We start from the raw sequence: 17,330 nt of genomic DNA, 5'->3' as shown, positions 1-17,330 counted from the left end.
TGAACTAGCTTGACCTTCTACCACGAAGATAGTAAGTAGAATTTTACTGTCTAGCGAAAAGATAGTAAGTACATAGCATAGATACTTAGCAAAACTTGTAGGTAATAAAACCACCCTTGGAATTAGTATTTCTTATATTTACCAAAACAGAAAACCTAAACGAAGTGAATTATTATGATGAATATGATATTGTGGAACCGAAAAATAGATACTAATACTTGTAGGCTATTTACTTTTTTCGTATTTTGAAGTCTTAAGGACAAATGGATTTAATAAGCAATGGTGCAATATGTATGTAATATTCAAATTCAAATTAGGTGTTTGAACAGGAATTTTAGTAGGGATCCGTGGACGGTGCCAATTTTGAGGGCAGAGCGACGGGAAATATTTGACTGAGTAGATATCTATTTCTTCTTCTTTGAAAAATCCAGGATTTAGTCTCAAATCTCGAGCAGATGGCAGCGACCCTACCGAAAATAAAGGTTCAACTATGACTTATCTGTACTAATATAAAAAAGAAACTTTTTTGGTCTCGTTTGTAAGGCTCTGAAACTACAGAACCGATTTGAAAATTCTTTCACTGTTGGAAAGCTACACTCTTCCCGAGTAACATAGGCTATATTTTATCCCGACACGCGGGAAAACAGCTAACAAAAAAAATACTTTCAAATAATTTAAAAGTTACTTTTAATAAAAAAGAAGTAATTCTTTTTACAATACTTATTAAGTACAATTGGGTTTAACTTTTTCAAACACAGGACTGGAGCACAAAGTTTGTGAGTCAAAACACACCTTCTATTGAAGAGATATTCGACGATATTACTTGCGATGGCATAACGTAGGAAAAGCCGTAGTATGCTGTTAGTAGCATTACTAGGGAGAAACATAGATGAACACCCAGTCTAAACATTAGTGCATGTGTTTTGCTCAAATTTTCCGGCTTTTCTTCATACGTTTTCATAATCTTCATATCCTTTGCGAGAACTACAGCCTTTTGCTCCGAAATCACAGGCTTAGCCACCCTTCTCGGTTTTTCTTTACTTCGATTTTTAGTTTTATTTATATTTTTCTTTGGCGTGTTTTTAGTTTTAGTATTTTTTGTGATGTAGTCCCCGTCTATATCGACTTTGTACCAAGACTTGTGTTTGTCAAACTCAGCACTTTTGCTACCATCTCGGTTCCAATCCATCTTTTGTTAAGGATTTTGTTTATAGTAAAAAATACTAAAATTTTTGTTTGAAAAAAGTTAAAGCACGCAGAATTTACATGACAAAATTTTTGACTGATTGGTTTTTGACGGTTATATTTTTCTTCCAAAAATGTACCTATAGAGTAATAAGAGGCGCAGTGGCCTTCTGTAGAGTATTGATGATTCGATTTTTTGTCTTTGAATAAAACGTAATAATCCAAAATGATAATAATTTGAAAAATGAGAATTCTTATTACTATGATTTCCTAGATATCAATAACTAAATAAATAAATGTAGTTGATTCTGGTAGCTACTAACTATTTCCTGGTTTCCGATGGAAACTCTTCCGAACTTGGGCCTAAGTGTTAATCGGGTATAGTCTATGTCTGTCCGACAGTGTCCGACTTTTTCAAACAGCTTCAGTAGTTTCGGAGCTTTTTATCCATAAAAGTAAGGTAAGTATATATAAAATAAAACCAAAAAACTAGTAGCAAATTAAACGTTTATTGAGACAGTTTTTACAAAATAAATGCCTTTTGAGACCGAATTCTGTCACATGCACGTAAAACAATTATTAAGTGACAACAATATTATTAAAGCGGCAGATATTTCCAACATTATTAATTATTATTTAATTTAAAATAACTTATAATAACACCCAATTCCTATGTTTTACGAATGATAAAATAAAAAAAACTATAAATGCAAAAAGAATATTAAGGAGAGTCGCACCATTTAGCTATAGTTATCGGCACGAATCTTGAGCTCTGACCTACATCTGTGCAGAAGTGATTTATTAGCAAAGAACCAATCCCGAGTGACGGCTATGACGCGATGCACTGCGGGCCAATCACCGCTTTAGCCCGCCCCCGCGCCTCACTTCATACCACAAAAGGGACCCAATAGTTACTTCTGCGCAGGTGAAAGTCAGAGCTCAAGATTCGTGCCGATAACTATATAACGAAAACCAAACCATTTTCAGTAGTCAAATCGCCGTGAGCAATGGGCGGCAAGTATACCTACGACTGGTTATGGTTTGGTTATCGTTATAGTTAAATGGTGCAACTGAAGCTTAGTATGGTGCTAATACAATATTGGCAACCCATTGACGTTATATTAGCGACCTTTCTAACTATGAGGTAAACAAGATGGGCTGCGGGATTGTTCGCGCGAGTTACCGCGGCGCTGGTACATAAAAGGCCTACGACGGAACACGACGGTTTTTAGTCAGTAAGAGTCTGACACTCCCTCACCGCTGCTAACCCACAGCGGAAGGGGGCATTTGATGATTTTTGCCATAGATAAAAAAAATGTCGCTGAGATGGCTTGATATGAACGCCGAATTGAGTTAAAGGGTCGCTGAATTCAGACCAATGGGTTGCCGAATTGAGACTAAATGGGCGCCGGATTGTGACTAAACTTTGACGGATGGAGACCAAGGATTGCCAGACTGGTGTATAGTTATCGGCACGAATCTTGAGCTCTGACCTACATCTGCGCAGAAGTAATTTATTGGGTCCCTTTTGTGGTATGAAGTGAGGCGCGAGGGCGGTCTAAAGCGGTGATTGGCCCGCAGTGCATCGCGTCATAGCCGTCACTCGGGATTGGTTCTTTGGCAGATGTAGGTCAGAGCTCAAGATTCGTGCCGATAACTATATCTTAAGATTTACATTAACTTTGATATTCCTTCATTTTTTTAAGAAAACTAATATTTTCTGCTTGCATTTCATTATAAAAAAGAAAATTTTGAATAAAAATACAATCCGTATACACAGGAATCAAGGAAAAATGAGGAATTTGGACAAAATATTAATTACTAAGGCCTAAACTTTACACTAACATAAGGTGTTACTAATATCTATAATATTCACTTAATATTAATATTATAATATTTGAACACTACAAATAGTAATATGTTTTTATACAAAAATAACAACCTTGGTTATATTTTGCACATAATTTATATTATAGTTAAGATTATCATATTCTGAACAGAAAACAAGAAAACTATAGAAAATAAATTTTTTTTCATGTGTATGTTTGTTACTTCTTCACGCGCAAACGGGTGGACAAATTTTGATAAAATTTGGTATGGAAGAAGCTGACTCCCCGGTTTATTATATTTTGAAAATTAAAAAAAAAATGTTTTCGTTCAGAAAATGATGATCAATACTATAATATAAATTGTAAAAAGGTCTTAACTCGGTTACAAGTCTTTTAAATACACTACATAAGTATATATTTTATAATATAATTCCAATTTGTTACCTCTCTATGCTTATTAAGTTAATTTATTTGAGAATTTCTTAAAGCAAAGCATGTTTGTCTCCCGCCATATAAGTGTGCAACTCTGAAGTTAGCCGTTTAAACGTCTCACACATGCGCAGTAGTTTTTTGTTCATATATTTTTGACTATTATGAAGTCAATAATAATAATTTGTGAACCTGAGGTCCCGGGTTCGATTCCCGGTTCGGTCGACATTTGTGTGATGAGCATGCTTGTTGGCCGTGGTCGGGGTGTATATGTAGCTATATGTAGTTTATCAGTTGTGTTAGCACCCATAACACAAGTTAATTAATAACTTACCATGGGGCTAACCGACCGTGTGTGAAAAGGTGTCCTGACATTATAGTAGCCAACTTCGGACAAGCAAAGCTTCTCGACAATATCTATTCTATACGAACAAATGCGCAACGAGCCAAATGTGTAGCTAACTTCACAATTGCAAAGATATTTGGTGGAAACTGAAATTGAGGTGAACAATAAATTAGGTATTTAAGTTCAAATGTGCGTATATAAAGATTTTTTAAGAGATGGCTCAATAACAATTCTGCCAAGAAGTTTGTAGTTTGAATGGAGACCTATAACAAGTTCTTGTCAAATTATTTTTGCCGCCAGGAAGTTGGTAGTGACTTCACGCTAGTCTAAAATGTCATCATCCTCCGAGCCTTTTTCCCAACTATGTTGGGGTCGGCTTCCAGTCTAACCGGATGCAGCTGAGTACCAGTGCTTTACAAGGAGCGACTGCCTATCTGACCCCTCAACCCAGTTACCCGGGCAACCCGATACCTCTTGGTTAGACTGGCGTCAGACTTACTGACTTATTAAGATAAGAAACATTATAAAATTTTGTTCGTTTGTTTTTTTTTCAGTAAAATTCGGCTGTATATCCTAAAAGTACCTAAAATTCTGGCCCAACATAGCTATGAAAACATCAAAATCTTTCTTAGTTATGTCTCCATTCATACTCAACTTTTCAAGGTTCTTGATAATTCTGTATTTTGACAGTTTTACTTATTTAAAGATTTTCAAAAGTGTAGCTTTTTAAATGCCTCGCAGTGTGACAATCTTTGATATATAACTTTTCAAGCATTTTATTTTAAAACATAATTCATTTCTAATGATATGAAAAGGCAGGATCGTAAACGATAAATTCACCAAAATTAATAGATGCCTATTTAAAAAAAATGTTTTGTTTCTTTTTTTCCTTTTTTTATATTTTTATTCAACGCTACTATTTTAACTTATAAAAGGTATAAAAATTATAGACAGTATATTTTATTTGAAGCACTTATTTTGAAAGATGAACTATATTTGAGTTTGACTTTCATTTAAAATAAGATTTTTAATGGATGTCAGTTATATCAGCCATTATGAATTTTATTTTAAATGTCAGTCATTGTAAGACAGACAAGTGTTTTAAATACAGTAAAGTCGAAACTATGAATTTCTGCAATCGCAAAATTGTACAATCAGAAAACTGACCAATTCGCAAAGATGACCAATTTTGATATAATCGCAATATTAACCAATAACCAATAATATCGATCAATTGCAATGTTGACCAATGACCATACCTGATCAATGGCAAAGTTAATCAATGACCAATCCTGATAAATCGCAAAATTGACAAATGACCAATCTTGACCAGTCGCAAAGTAGACCAATGACCAATCCTGACATATCACAAAATTTACCAAGGACCAATTTTGACCAGTCGCAAAGTTGACCAGTGACCAATTTTTACCAATCACAAAGTTTACCAATGACCAATATTGCCCAGTGTCTATGTAGACCAGTGACCAATCTTGACATACCGCAAAGTTGACCAATGACCAATCCTGATATACCGCAATGTGGACCAATGACCAATCTTGACAAAGCGATTACACTTTTTACCAGTTTTTTTTTACTTTATTGTTATTTAAAACACTTGTCCGCCTACATTTCCTATGTGTTACCTATTATTCGATGACGAGTGAAGCACTCGCGTACGATACAGAAGAATCTTGCATGTTCACGCATTGGGAGGACTGAGCATATTTCAGGAATTTCATAGCCATCCGCGGACTATTCGATTGGCCACGGAGTTTTGATATCGCCTGTAATTTATTAAAATAGAAAGTTTTTATATCGGTATGTATCTAATGTGTTATAATAATCTAGGTATACAATACATAAATTAATTTAAAAAATCGGTTATATTTGAAAAAAAAAATGATTTGGATTGTTGACTTCTTGGCAAAATAACTTTACAACGGCTCTGCATTTGATGAAACATATCTAAGAATTATCACTGGAATACCAGCTTTCTACTAAAAACAAACCGATTTGTGTATCCGTTTAAGAGGTACAGTGCCAAAGACAGACAGACTCACAGCAACAATACCCCTCTATTGGGGTTAGCATTGAGGCTTAAACTTTTGTATTTTTTATAAAATATTTTTAAATACTTTTAAAAGTATCACCAAAAAAAAATTATAGACAGCGATTCACAGTCTGTCACGATGTAATGACCAAAGTTATATGCACAATATAAAAGTCTATACTCTATCCACGGAAGCAAGAGCTAAAAGGTAAACAAAGAATGACACTTTTTCAAGATGGCGGTATAACCCGACCGATGACAAAACGTCACATTTTTGTGTAAAATGTTCGCAGTATTTGTGATTTTGTCATCGGTCGGGTTATACCGCCATCTTGAAAAACTGTCATTCTTTGTTTACCTTTTAGCTCTTGCTTCCGTGAATAGAGTATAGCTACTTTGATAACAAATAAAAACTAGCTATTTCGATAACAAGTAAGAATAATAATTATCATAATCAGTGTTACCTGCAATAACACGCCTATGGGGTGTCTGCCGCATATAGTGTTGCCGAACTTATTGAGATAATCAGTAAACGCGCGCGGGTCCATCTTCTCTATTATGTCCATACCCTAGAAATATAATAAATATAAGCATTTAAAATAAATGCTTCGACTAGTATTGTAAAATTCCAATCTATAGTAATATGATAAAGAGGAAACATTTTTGTTTCTACCCTAAAGGCTCCGAAACGACTGAACTGATTTGAAAATTATTTCACTGTGAACATAGGCTATATCTTAATTCGGCAAGGACATTAGTTCCCATGGGACGCGGGTGAGATTGCGTTAAAACGGCTAGTATGTTTTATAAGTATCACAAAAATTATAATTTTATAATCTAGTTTTCCAATGGTGAAAGACATTTTCAAATTGATTTAATACTTTTAGAGTCTTTACGTTACAAACAAAGCATGATTCCTCATTATTACACACTACTACTTACATATATTACATTTTCAACTAATTTCTTTTTTGATTTTATTTTATTTTAATTTCTACATCTTACCTGTTTATCCAACCACTCAATACTTTGATAAATCTGACCCCTCGAGTTATCCTTCCAAGTATATCTGAACCTTGACCCCCAGTGACAGAAGTCAGACGATATGACCAACAAGTTCTGAGGGTCTGCTAGGTAGGGGGCTAAGATGGATCCGTACTTAGCCTCTTTTTCAGGTGTAAGGGAACCTACTAGGATTGGTATTATTGTGAAGCCGGTTTGGTATCTGAAAATGTGGAAAATTTTGGGTTAAATTTAAATGTAATTGGTTGTTTGTAAGTTTTGGGCTTAATTTAACTGATGATATAAATGTTAATTTTCTTAAAAACAATTGTATACTACTAATTTTCACGTAGAAATTTGGTTGTTTTAGGAAAACTGATGGATGATTTTGATGACTAATAATAATTTACTATTTTGACTGAACAATATGAAGTTTTGAATATCAGTCAAATGTGCGTATGGTAACAAACACTATTATGATGATATGATCAATAGTCATTTTGACGTTTAAACAACCTTGATAGGGACTTTCACACAAATACGTATTATATACAATATACTACTGCTTATAATAATGATTCAATTGATTCATTAACTGTCATTAATGTATTTACATTGATTTTTATATAAAATATATTTTAACTGATTTTCGAACAGTTCGACCTAATAAAAGGATGTTAAAAGTGCTCTTTTGCAACCAAGTTACAAACAAATAAGTTTATACTAAAAACACTCACTCTTCCATAACTTTAGCGATGTAAGGCAGATGCATCTCTATGGAGTGTTCGTCTTCATCCGTTTGCACGTCCATCCATTCGAACTGGCGGGTCGCTTCTAATTCCGCGTAAACTGTCAACAAGGTGTAGGCAATTAGTTGTGCACCTATTTCCCGCAACTGGGCTAAAATATAGGGTATGTGAGTTGGGAATACGTTTGCTGCACAACAGTGAAAGATGTTTTCAAGTAGGTTTGGTAGTTTCGGAGTTTTTAGGGTACAAACAAAAAGAAAATACTATATTATATTAGTAAGTATATAGTCGTAAGTAAGCTAAGAATTTTAACGTACTTATCTCAGGAACTCCTGGAGCGATTTGTCAATTCTGTTATGTTTAGATAATTATTGTTATTGTTAGATATCCCATTTATCGATATAGAAATGCTCCAGGTAGGCTACTTTTTTATGGCTTATGTTTAACTGATCACCAGATATAGTAACAAACAGCAGACAAAAATAGTAAATGATCACCAAAATGAAACTCGCATTTTAATGTAAAACTATCACCAAAGTTTTAACACTTTGCTATCCTATTTAAGTGAAATTACTCCAAAATAAATCATGCGTAAGCCAAAAATAGTAAATGATCACCAAAATTAAACCACCATTTTAAAGTAAGATTATAACCAAAGTTTTTAAATTCTGCTATCCTATTTAAGCAAAATGAGTCCAAAAAAATCATTGTTATCCCAAAAGTAGTAAATGATCACCAAAAGTAGTAAATGATCATCAAAAAAGTTTTTACATCTTGCTATCCTGTTTAAGTAAACTGACTCCAAAAAAATAAGTTCGGCCTGATAAAATAAATGTAATAACATTATGGGGACCCTTTTCCTGCACTACCGTGGAAAATTGTCTATTGCATGCCTCTAAACAGTGCGATAAGAGTGTATTGAGACACACATTCTTCTTCTTCTTTCTCCTGCCCTGTTCCCAATTTTACTTGGCGTCGGCGCAATATGTCATTTTCTTCCATTTTCCCCTGTCACTCGTCATACTGACACTCACGCATGCATTGCAAGCCGGACACATAACTTAATATGGCATCATAATACTTTATTTGGTAATAAGCCTACATTTTATGGCAATCACAGTGACTTATTTAGGCAAAAATAATACATTAATTTGGTCGTCAAGAGTTGGTGATCATTTACTAAATTTGGTGGTCAAATACAATTTAAAGTGAAGTCGTGACTAAAATAGCTGGTACTATTACATTTTTAGACTTTATTTTTCTGGTGTTCAGTAGATATTTCTGGTTGCAAAACTTAGGGTATCAAAGCATTTTATGGTGGTCATTATATTTGTTCCCCTTTTTTATATGGGGCGTGGAGTAAATCTTACGGGATGCGAGTGATGTCGGTGGTAAAAGCAAGTTAGTATCAGCTTTCAAAATAAAAAATACGCAGTTAAATTGTTTCATCCTTTTGAAAACTGCGATGACACAGATAGACATTTATTTTGGAGTTTGTCAATTGCTGATACACCCAAAAAAATATCAATTTTTAATCTTTATATTTGAAAAACTTTCAACAAGTTTTTTAAAATCTAAGTTGAAAGTTTACCTTCTTGAAAGCAAGAGGATTGTTAGTATATTAACTACCTACTTAATTACTAATTAGGTAGAATGCAGGTATTTGTAATAACAATACTCACTCTGTTTATCAATGGTGAGGTCATAGAGCGGTGTCTGGTACTTGTCCAGCGACGAGAGGGCGCAGCCCCCCAGACGCACGTGGTGAGACGGACCCAGGATGAAGATACGCTTGCTGAAACGGAACACAAATAAGTGAGATTTTGGATTTTAATAAAATTCTTATGAATAGGAATAGTAGTATGATTTTTAAAACGGGAATTCAGTATTTATATAATCCTAGTAATATAAATGTCATACTATTACTTATAAAGTTTGTGGGAAAATATCTGTGGATATCGTGTACATGTATGTTTGTTACTCTCCAGGACGAGGGTGAAACCGCTGGCAAAGCCAAGGCTAATCTATAATATAAAAATGAATCGCAAAATGTGTTGGTAAGCGCATAACTCAACAACGCCTGGACCAATTTGGCTAATTCTTTTTTTGTTGTGTTTGTTATTGTCAAGAGAAGGTTCTTATATAAAAAAATTAAAAAAAACCCCCGACCCAAAAAAAGTACGCAATAATTATGACAAAAGGTTGAAAACGCTAAACCCTATAAAAAGCAAAAAATAACTTTTAACACTACGTAAACTAAATTTTGTCGTGTCGGGGGACCGCTCTAATTCATTACTTTAGATACGTGTTTTTTTTTTTTAAACGAATGTTGTAATTAGGTAGGTATCATTAGATTTATGTAAGTATTTATGAAGGTAAAAAGCGGTCCCCCGACACGTCAAAATTTAGTTTACGTAGTGTTAAAAGTTATTTTTTGCTTTTTATAGGGTTTAGCGTTTTCAACCTTTTGTCATAATTATTGCGTACTTTTTTTGGGTCGGGGGTTTTTTTAAATTTATAATTTAATTTTATTTCATGCTTTTTAAAGGAGCTCCTTAATTTTTCCTTCTTTCATATAATTTATTTTATCTTAAGATGGGGTCGCTATATGCGATCTCGGCCAAAGGAAGCTGTTTAACAATCCTCATGACAAACTGGCTCTGGGAGAATTGCACAGATTGAGAAACAATAAAGATTAACCTTTGGACATTCTAGATTTTCAGCAAAATGTAAATCGGTTTATCCGTTTCATTCCGGCATTCCAGGGTTTCATCCGCCACATCCTATTTCCAGCATCAGTTTCTCGTCAATCAGAAACATGAAGAGAACTCGTCAAGACAAATTCAACGAGCCCAAACTCGATGGGTTTACTAAAAGGCAGTTCAGGGTTACGTCTCCTACCTTCGTGCCCTAACAGCAGACCAGCTCAGTGGTTCCAAAAGACATTAGTGTTTCAAATTTCAGATCCCACATATACTTGCAAGTAAACTGAGCGTGTAACATTCCTATCACACCTTTTAAACGAGCTGATGACCTTGAAGACCTGAACCGATTTCCACCAAACATAGCTAAGAACACTCCCGACTAACATACCTTTTAAACAAAAAAAACCGCATTACAATCGGATCATCCGTTTGGGAGCTACGATGCCACATACACACACACACACACACACACACACACACACACACACAGACACGTCAAACTTATAACACCCCGTCGTTTTTGCGTCGGGGGTTAAAAAAAATAGGGTAAAGTAGAGAAGTCAGTTGACGGGAGCGAAGCCGCGGGCAAAAGCTAGTAATATTATAAACACGAAAGTTTGAAAGTGTGTAAGTAAGGATGTATGTTGTGAAAGATTAACCTTTCACGCAAAACTACCGTAAGGATTGTGATAACATTTGGATATATTTTTTTATCCGTACCTATGCGAGAAGTAAGTAGTTCTTCCGAAAAAGGGAACCACTTGGCCATTTCCAAGCTGCTTAGACCCCAACATAGTTAAGAAAAGGCTAGGCAGATGCTAATACTTACACGACCACGGGACTGACTTGTCTGTAGGCGAAGGCTGCACAAGCACCGCAGTACGAGTAGCCGGCGTGACTGGAATGTTAAAATATCAATATAAATCATTATAACATTATACCCCGCGATTATACCATAGTAAACTAGTTTATCTCTACCTACTATAAAGGTTCAGAATGTATTAAACCGATTAGAAAAATTCTGTCACTATTGGGGAGGTTGACTATTCTCGCGTAACATGGGCTATATTTTATCCGGGTACGGGCAGTAGTTTAAATGGGACACGGGTGAAACTGTAGGGAAAACAGAAGTACAGTAGAGCCCGAAGCTAAGCAACACAGCAGCACAGATCGACCGATCAATGGTTAAGCAATGCTTGGTGCGGTCAGTCCTTGAATGATTGACCATCTTGGCATAACGAGTTCCTCCGTGTTTTGGAAGACACTTTAAATTAAGATAGTTCACTGTCATTAGAACATCGTTAGCAGTCGTGACAACCAGTCTTACTAAGAGGTTGCCTGAGCAACTGGGTTGAGGAGGTCAGATAGGGCAGTCGCTCCTTGTAAAGCACTGATACTCAGCTGCATCAGGTTAGACTGGAAGCCGACCCCAATATAGTTGGGAAAAGGTTCGGGAGATGATATAGTTAGATACTTACGGCGCTATGATAGCTCTGGCGGGCCCATGCGTGAGGTCAGCTTTCGACAGCCATAAATCCAACTGACGGGACAGCTCGTTTCCTAGGAAAATTATTTATTAAACGTTAATTTTAATACTTTCTAAAGATTCATGTCATTAAATACCTACCTGAATAAATGAAGTAGGTATCTGATGCTTGAAAAACACTTTAAATGAGAATCTCCACTGCAAACTTTTTGCCAGCCGATAGTTTGTTTGGGCTCAGAGTATGAAGATGAATGGCAGTACATACATTACGAAGAACAGGTATTCAGCTGGTATCAGACTCAGATATCTGTCGATATTCTGTTCATAAAACATAATTGTGTATGGAAACTAAATAAAACAACATGTTATTTATTTCCAGTTTTTTATTATCAGCACATAATAATTAAGAAAAATACATATCTATACTAATTTAATAATAAAGAGGAAACATTTTTTTGCTTGTACCACCCTAAAGACTCGGAAAGTCCTGAACCGATTTGAAAAATTATTTCACTGTTGGAAAGCTACACTCTTCCCGAGTGACATGGGCTATGTTTTAACAATACGGGCAGTAGTTCCCAGAGATGCGGTTGAAACCACAAAAAGTCTTAAGCTGGGTACTCACTTAGAAGGATAGCACCTAACGTATCAGATACGGTGTCAACGTGCAAGTGGGTACGGCTCGTCCACGGTCCTCACGATCACACTGCGAGCCGCCTTTGTGTTCGCAGTGTGCCCGCCACTCGGCGGGTCACTGCGAGCTTACAGCGCTCCTCGCGCGAGCGGCTCGCAGCGAGCTCGTGCCTGCGTACTCACTTGATACCGTATCTGATATGTTACATGCTACACTTCTAAGTGAGTACCCAGCTTTAAGAAAAAATAAATTAATCAACCACTTCACTGTCCACGATGCAGACACAAAATTCTGTATGTAATGTTGGTTTGCTGGATAGAAACTTGCCATTACTTTTATGGGGCTTATGTTAATATTCTATCTCTAGAATGGCCATAAATAAGCGTACATTACATATGAATAGGACCGGGAAGTTATTAAGTAGCAATTTAACTATCAATCGTCACCATCATCATTATCATCAGCCTCATCAGACTCTATCAGCTTAGCAATCCTTTCCGTCGCTTCTTTCAACAACTGCTCACTGAATTGCGGAAACTTCGCATCGAAATCCGCTCTCAAAGACTCAACATCAAACCTATCTTTTTCCAATTCTTCAATACTCGTCTGATTCTTATCGAATTCCTTAAAATTTGATACATCTAAATGATATTCCTTTTTTATCTGATCCAGTCCCTCGATAGCGTTGTTAACAGCATCTAGTAACTGTTTGTGACCCGAAGTCTTGTCGTAACCAAAATCAACGTTGTTGAGTTCGATACGGTCTAAGTACGCTTGTTCCGTAGTGTTCAGTGTGTTGAGAATGGTTGCCGCATCTGATTTTTCAGTTGCTTTTATGAATTCGTTGTTTGTGGAACTTTTTAGATCGCACAATCTGAAATGTTAAGGTTTTGGTTAATAGGTTGCTATGTTAATAATTGGATGTATAGCTATTGATTATAATGCAAATAAATAACCAGTAAGTCTGACACCAGTCTGACACAGGTCTAACCAAGGGGTATTGGGTTGCCCGGGTAACTGGGTTGAGGAGGTCAGATAGGCAGTCGCTTCTTGTAAAGCACTGGTACTCAGCTGCATCCGGTTAGGCTGGAAGCCGACCCCAACATAGTTGGGAAAAAGGCTCCAAGGATGAAATAAATAGTGCACTAATACAGGTAACTGACTAATCTTTACTTCAAAACATTTTTGTGTCTGAAGGGTCTGATTACTGAACCGGTTTGAAAAAAATTCTTTCACTGTTGGAAAGCTACACTCTTTCCAAGAAATATAGGCTATATTTTAAGCCTGTATAGGCAGTATTTTAAAAGGAATACGGGTGAATCCGCGGGAAATCACATCAAATGAAAATATAAGGCTACTTTTAAACACTTGATGAAAAAAAAAACTATAAACAATACCAACCTTTTTTGTTCAACCTCAAAAGACATATCCTTCAGCCTCCTATTAGTTTTATCCAATAATTCCACAGTTTTTTGGAACCTGTCAGCTAGTTGCGACATTTGTAGGTCCATCACCGTCTCTTCGCGTTCCACAGCTTCGTCAAACACGCAATCTTCCAACATCGCGCGTAAAATCTCACCATAAGCAATTTGGTATTTCTCTGTATCAAAATCCGGAAATCCATGGAATTCTGTATTCAAAATTGTGGTATCCGCTTCTAAAGCTGTTGCGTTCGCACTAGGTTTCTTTCCACGAACAATTTTTTCTTTTGGTATTAGTTTTGTTCGGGACGATGTCGCCGTAACTGTTGATGGGCGCTTCGGTTTTATCGTATTTTTAGAGTGTGCAGCCGATATTTTGGTTCTATCAGCCATTTTTGTTAACAATTCGAGTTTTCGAAATAATGTTTGGGTAAAAATGCGAATACCAGTAATGTATTGACGTTTGTTTGAAATTGGAATAGCTGTCATTGTCATGGTAACGACGATTTATGATTTCGTTCGGAAACTCTTTAGACATATCAGAACAGTGTGTTAGAAATATATTTACTTTAGAATTATTATTATAATCTATTAAAATGTTATATTGTTTCAGTAAGTACGAGTTCTTTGTTATCTTTCTATAAATAAAGATGCTAGTACTTGAAGTCAACGCTTCCTCACTTGAGATAGGATGACGCATTAACTTTCTATGAATCATAATTTCCTTGCTTTTGTTAGGTTTTGTAGATAGGTAAATGAAGTAGACGATTAGAAAAAGTGAGACATAAATAAATACAAAATCACTTATATTTATACTTCTCGCTCTTTTTCTATATTTAGGACTCTAACTAAACCCAGTGAACGAGTCCAACTCGCACTTGGCCGGTTTTTTTACCCAATCTTTTCTAGAGGACCTCTTCCAAATCGTATTTGTGGGCCCGTTAAAAAAAAGGTTAAGTATAAGCTGTATAAAATCATAATAATTTCCGAACGAAATTGACTACCTTCAACAACATTGCCCAAAAAATCAATTGACTTTTTTTTTATTTTTAGACCTAGGTCAACAGGGTCAACTGTGCAAGTCGATTTATTATTTATTAAATCGATAACTAAAAGCATGCAATTCGGGCGGGAATCTTAATTTGATTGATTAAATATTAACTTTTTATTTCACGTTCTTTGTTTTGGTCGGTAGGTTATAAACTTTTTCATAAATAACCATTGTTGCAAGGAGTATGTATAACACTCCATAAGGCATTAAAGATTCACGTCTTTGCAACTCATCCAGAGCAGACAAAAGAATTTTAATAATAGGTTCGAAAAGGGTCAACAACCTTTTGACTTTTAAAGATACTTAATTTTCTTGATTCCTTTTCTCGTAAACACTGATTTACATAAATACACACCTTAAAGTTCGTTTATATTTTTTGTTATTTACAGGGTGTAATCATAATCTTTATAAAGTTAAAATAAAAATATACTTTTTGCAACTGACGTACCATTTTCGGTGTACCAGCTGCCCGCGTGCGATGCGTTGCGACAGGACATCTTAGTATTTATCTGGACAGCAGTGAAATGATGATAGAATTATAAATAATTAATTAAACGATAACTTTCACAATCACAAAATAATACTTTTGACGTTGATTGGTGTAAATACACCACAGACAATTTTTACCTGTTTGTTTTTTTTTTGTTAAGTGGTTTGCGTTTGTGAAGATAGCTTTGTTAATAACTTAAACTATCTTAAAATACTTAACAATTTGAAAAACTCTTCCCAATTAACGTAGGCTATATTTTATCCCGGAACGGACAATAGTTACCACGGGACCCGGAGAAATGGCTAGTTCTCAATAAAAATTGTGTGTCCTCTAAAAAGACTCGGAACTTTTCTTAACTCTAACAATTGAATAAAAGGTTACAATACAATCAACGGCACGTCGTTTTGTAAAACTATTATAGTAAACTTGAACTTACTAGCCGTTTATTACCATTTGTCGTCGTGACCATAAGGAAAAGTATTAACAACTTATCAAACGTAAACATGTCTTTCTTGTAGCTCGAAACAAAACAACTTGAAAGATTAACCTGACTTCAGTCACGTACGTTTATTGTTTACTCTGTCATAGCTTAGCGTATTGTGTAACAGAATTGAATTCATTTTGTGCTAAGTTGTGGGTAGTCAATAATATAGTGGGTATCCTTAGCCATGGGCGTAGCCACACTGGGGCAAGCTGGGGCACTTGCCCCACCCTGGGCTCTGACCTATAAGGTGTCTGATTAAACAATGTTTTTTTTTTACTAACGTAGCGAGCCGATCCAAAAAATAATACATTGAAGGAGATAGAACTGGTAGATGTGATTAAAAATTTCGGAAATGCAATTTTATCCTAGCGTAAAAACCGCGCTCGCTATTTTGCTTGGCCACGTAGGTACCCTACAGTCAACTTCAGGCCAGTGGTAACAGTTTTAGAGGAAAATCGTACTTATTACTATTGAGTTAAGGTGCATGACAGTTACCACTCGTGTCCTGTACAATAGAACGATCGTTTAGCACAGTGGTTCTTAACCGGTGGTCCGCGGACCACTGGAGGTCCCTGGAGGCATTCCAAGTTACCCGCGAAGCTTAGCTGCGCGACGTTGCTATATTTATCTAACTTTATTTTTATCGACTTATCTATGCGAGCGCGGGGGTTTTCGTATGGACGTAAATCGGGTGTGTCGTACCTAGTCCCCCCATTCGTGAAAATGTATGTTTGGGCTACATTTTACGTACTTTTTGGTTTTAAGTCTTAAAAAAGAATTAATATTTCCCTCTCGCTTCGCTCGCGTATTCAGAAACTATATTATTTTTGTATTTGTCAAGAAACAAAAAGTTAAATACGTTTGGGCTAAATTTTACATAATATTTGGTTTAAGTCCGATAAAAATTTCACGCTCGCTTCGCTCGCGTATTCAGAAACTATATGCCCTTGTTTTTGCATTTCTCAAGAAACAAAAAGTTAAGTACGTTTGGGCTAAATTTTAGGTAATATTTGCTTTAAGTCCGATAAAAATTTCGCGCTCGCTGCGCTCGCGTATTCAGAAACGATATGCCCTTATTTTTGCATTTGTCAACAAACAAAAAGTTAAGTACATTTGGGCTACATTTTACGTAATATTTGGTTTAAGTCCGATAAAAATTTCGCGCTCGCTTCGCTCGCGTATTCAGAAACTATATGCCCTTATTTTTGCATTTGTCAACAAACAAAAAGTTAAGTACGTTTGGGCTAAATTTTACGTAATATTTGGTTAAAGTCCGATAAAAATTTCACGCTCGCTTCGCTCACGTATTCAGAATCTATATACCCTTGTTTTTGCATTTGTCAACAAACAAAAAGTTAAGTACGTTTGGGCTAAATTTTACGTAATATGTATTTGGTTTATATTTATATTCGCAAAATAAATAAATTTGAATTTAAGTCCGATAAAAATTTTGCGCTCGCTTCGCTCGC

At 35.6% G+C, this 17,330-nt stretch overlaps 2 protein-coding genes and 1 long non-coding RNA gene across 3 annotated transcripts; all 3 read right to left on the bottom strand.

Moving 5' to 3' along the window:
* Positions 1-228: 228 nt before the first annotated feature.
* On the bottom strand, positions 229-1,291 carry LOC110382181 (uncharacterized). Its single transcript, XR_010278074.1, has 2 exons — positions 793-1,291; positions 229-467 (listed from the first exon to the last, which is right to left on the bottom strand). It is a non-coding gene; the product is annotated as an uncharacterized LOC110382181 (long non-coding RNA).
* A 384-nt stretch (positions 1,292-1,675) lies between these two features.
* Positions 1,676-15,539, bottom strand: LOC110382184 (protein MEMO1). The gene is made up of 8 exons (XM_064043268.1): positions 15,336-15,539; positions 11,774-11,855; positions 11,125-11,193; positions 9,273-9,385; positions 7,579-7,690; positions 6,845-7,064; positions 6,304-6,408; positions 1,676-5,573 (listed from the first exon to the last, which is right to left on the bottom strand). The coding sequence occupies exons 1-8, from the start codon at positions 15,382-15,384 to the stop codon at positions 5,436-5,438; spliced, it is 888 nt and encodes a 295-aa protein (XP_063899338.1). The 5' UTR covers positions 15,385-15,539; the 3' UTR covers positions 1,676-5,435.
* On the bottom strand, positions 12,167-14,367 carry LOC110382183 (uncharacterized). The gene is made up of 2 exons (XM_021342691.3): positions 13,817-14,367; positions 12,167-13,289 (listed from the first exon to the last, which is right to left on the bottom strand). The coding sequence occupies exons 1-2, from the start codon at positions 14,329-14,331 to the stop codon at positions 12,851-12,853; spliced, it is 954 nt and encodes a 317-aa protein (XP_021198366.3). The 5' UTR covers positions 14,332-14,367; the 3' UTR covers positions 12,167-12,850.
* Positions 15,540-17,330: the final 1,791 nt, after the last annotated feature.

The sequence above is a fragment of the Helicoverpa armigera genome, chromosome 31, assembly GCF_030705265.1.
Source record: "Helicoverpa armigera isolate CAAS_96S chromosome 31, ASM3070526v1, whole genome shotgun sequence".
NCBI lineage: Eukaryota > Metazoa > Arthropoda > Insecta > Lepidoptera > Noctuidae > Helicoverpa > Helicoverpa armigera.
This window is presented reverse-complemented; position numbering and strand designations above follow the sequence as displayed.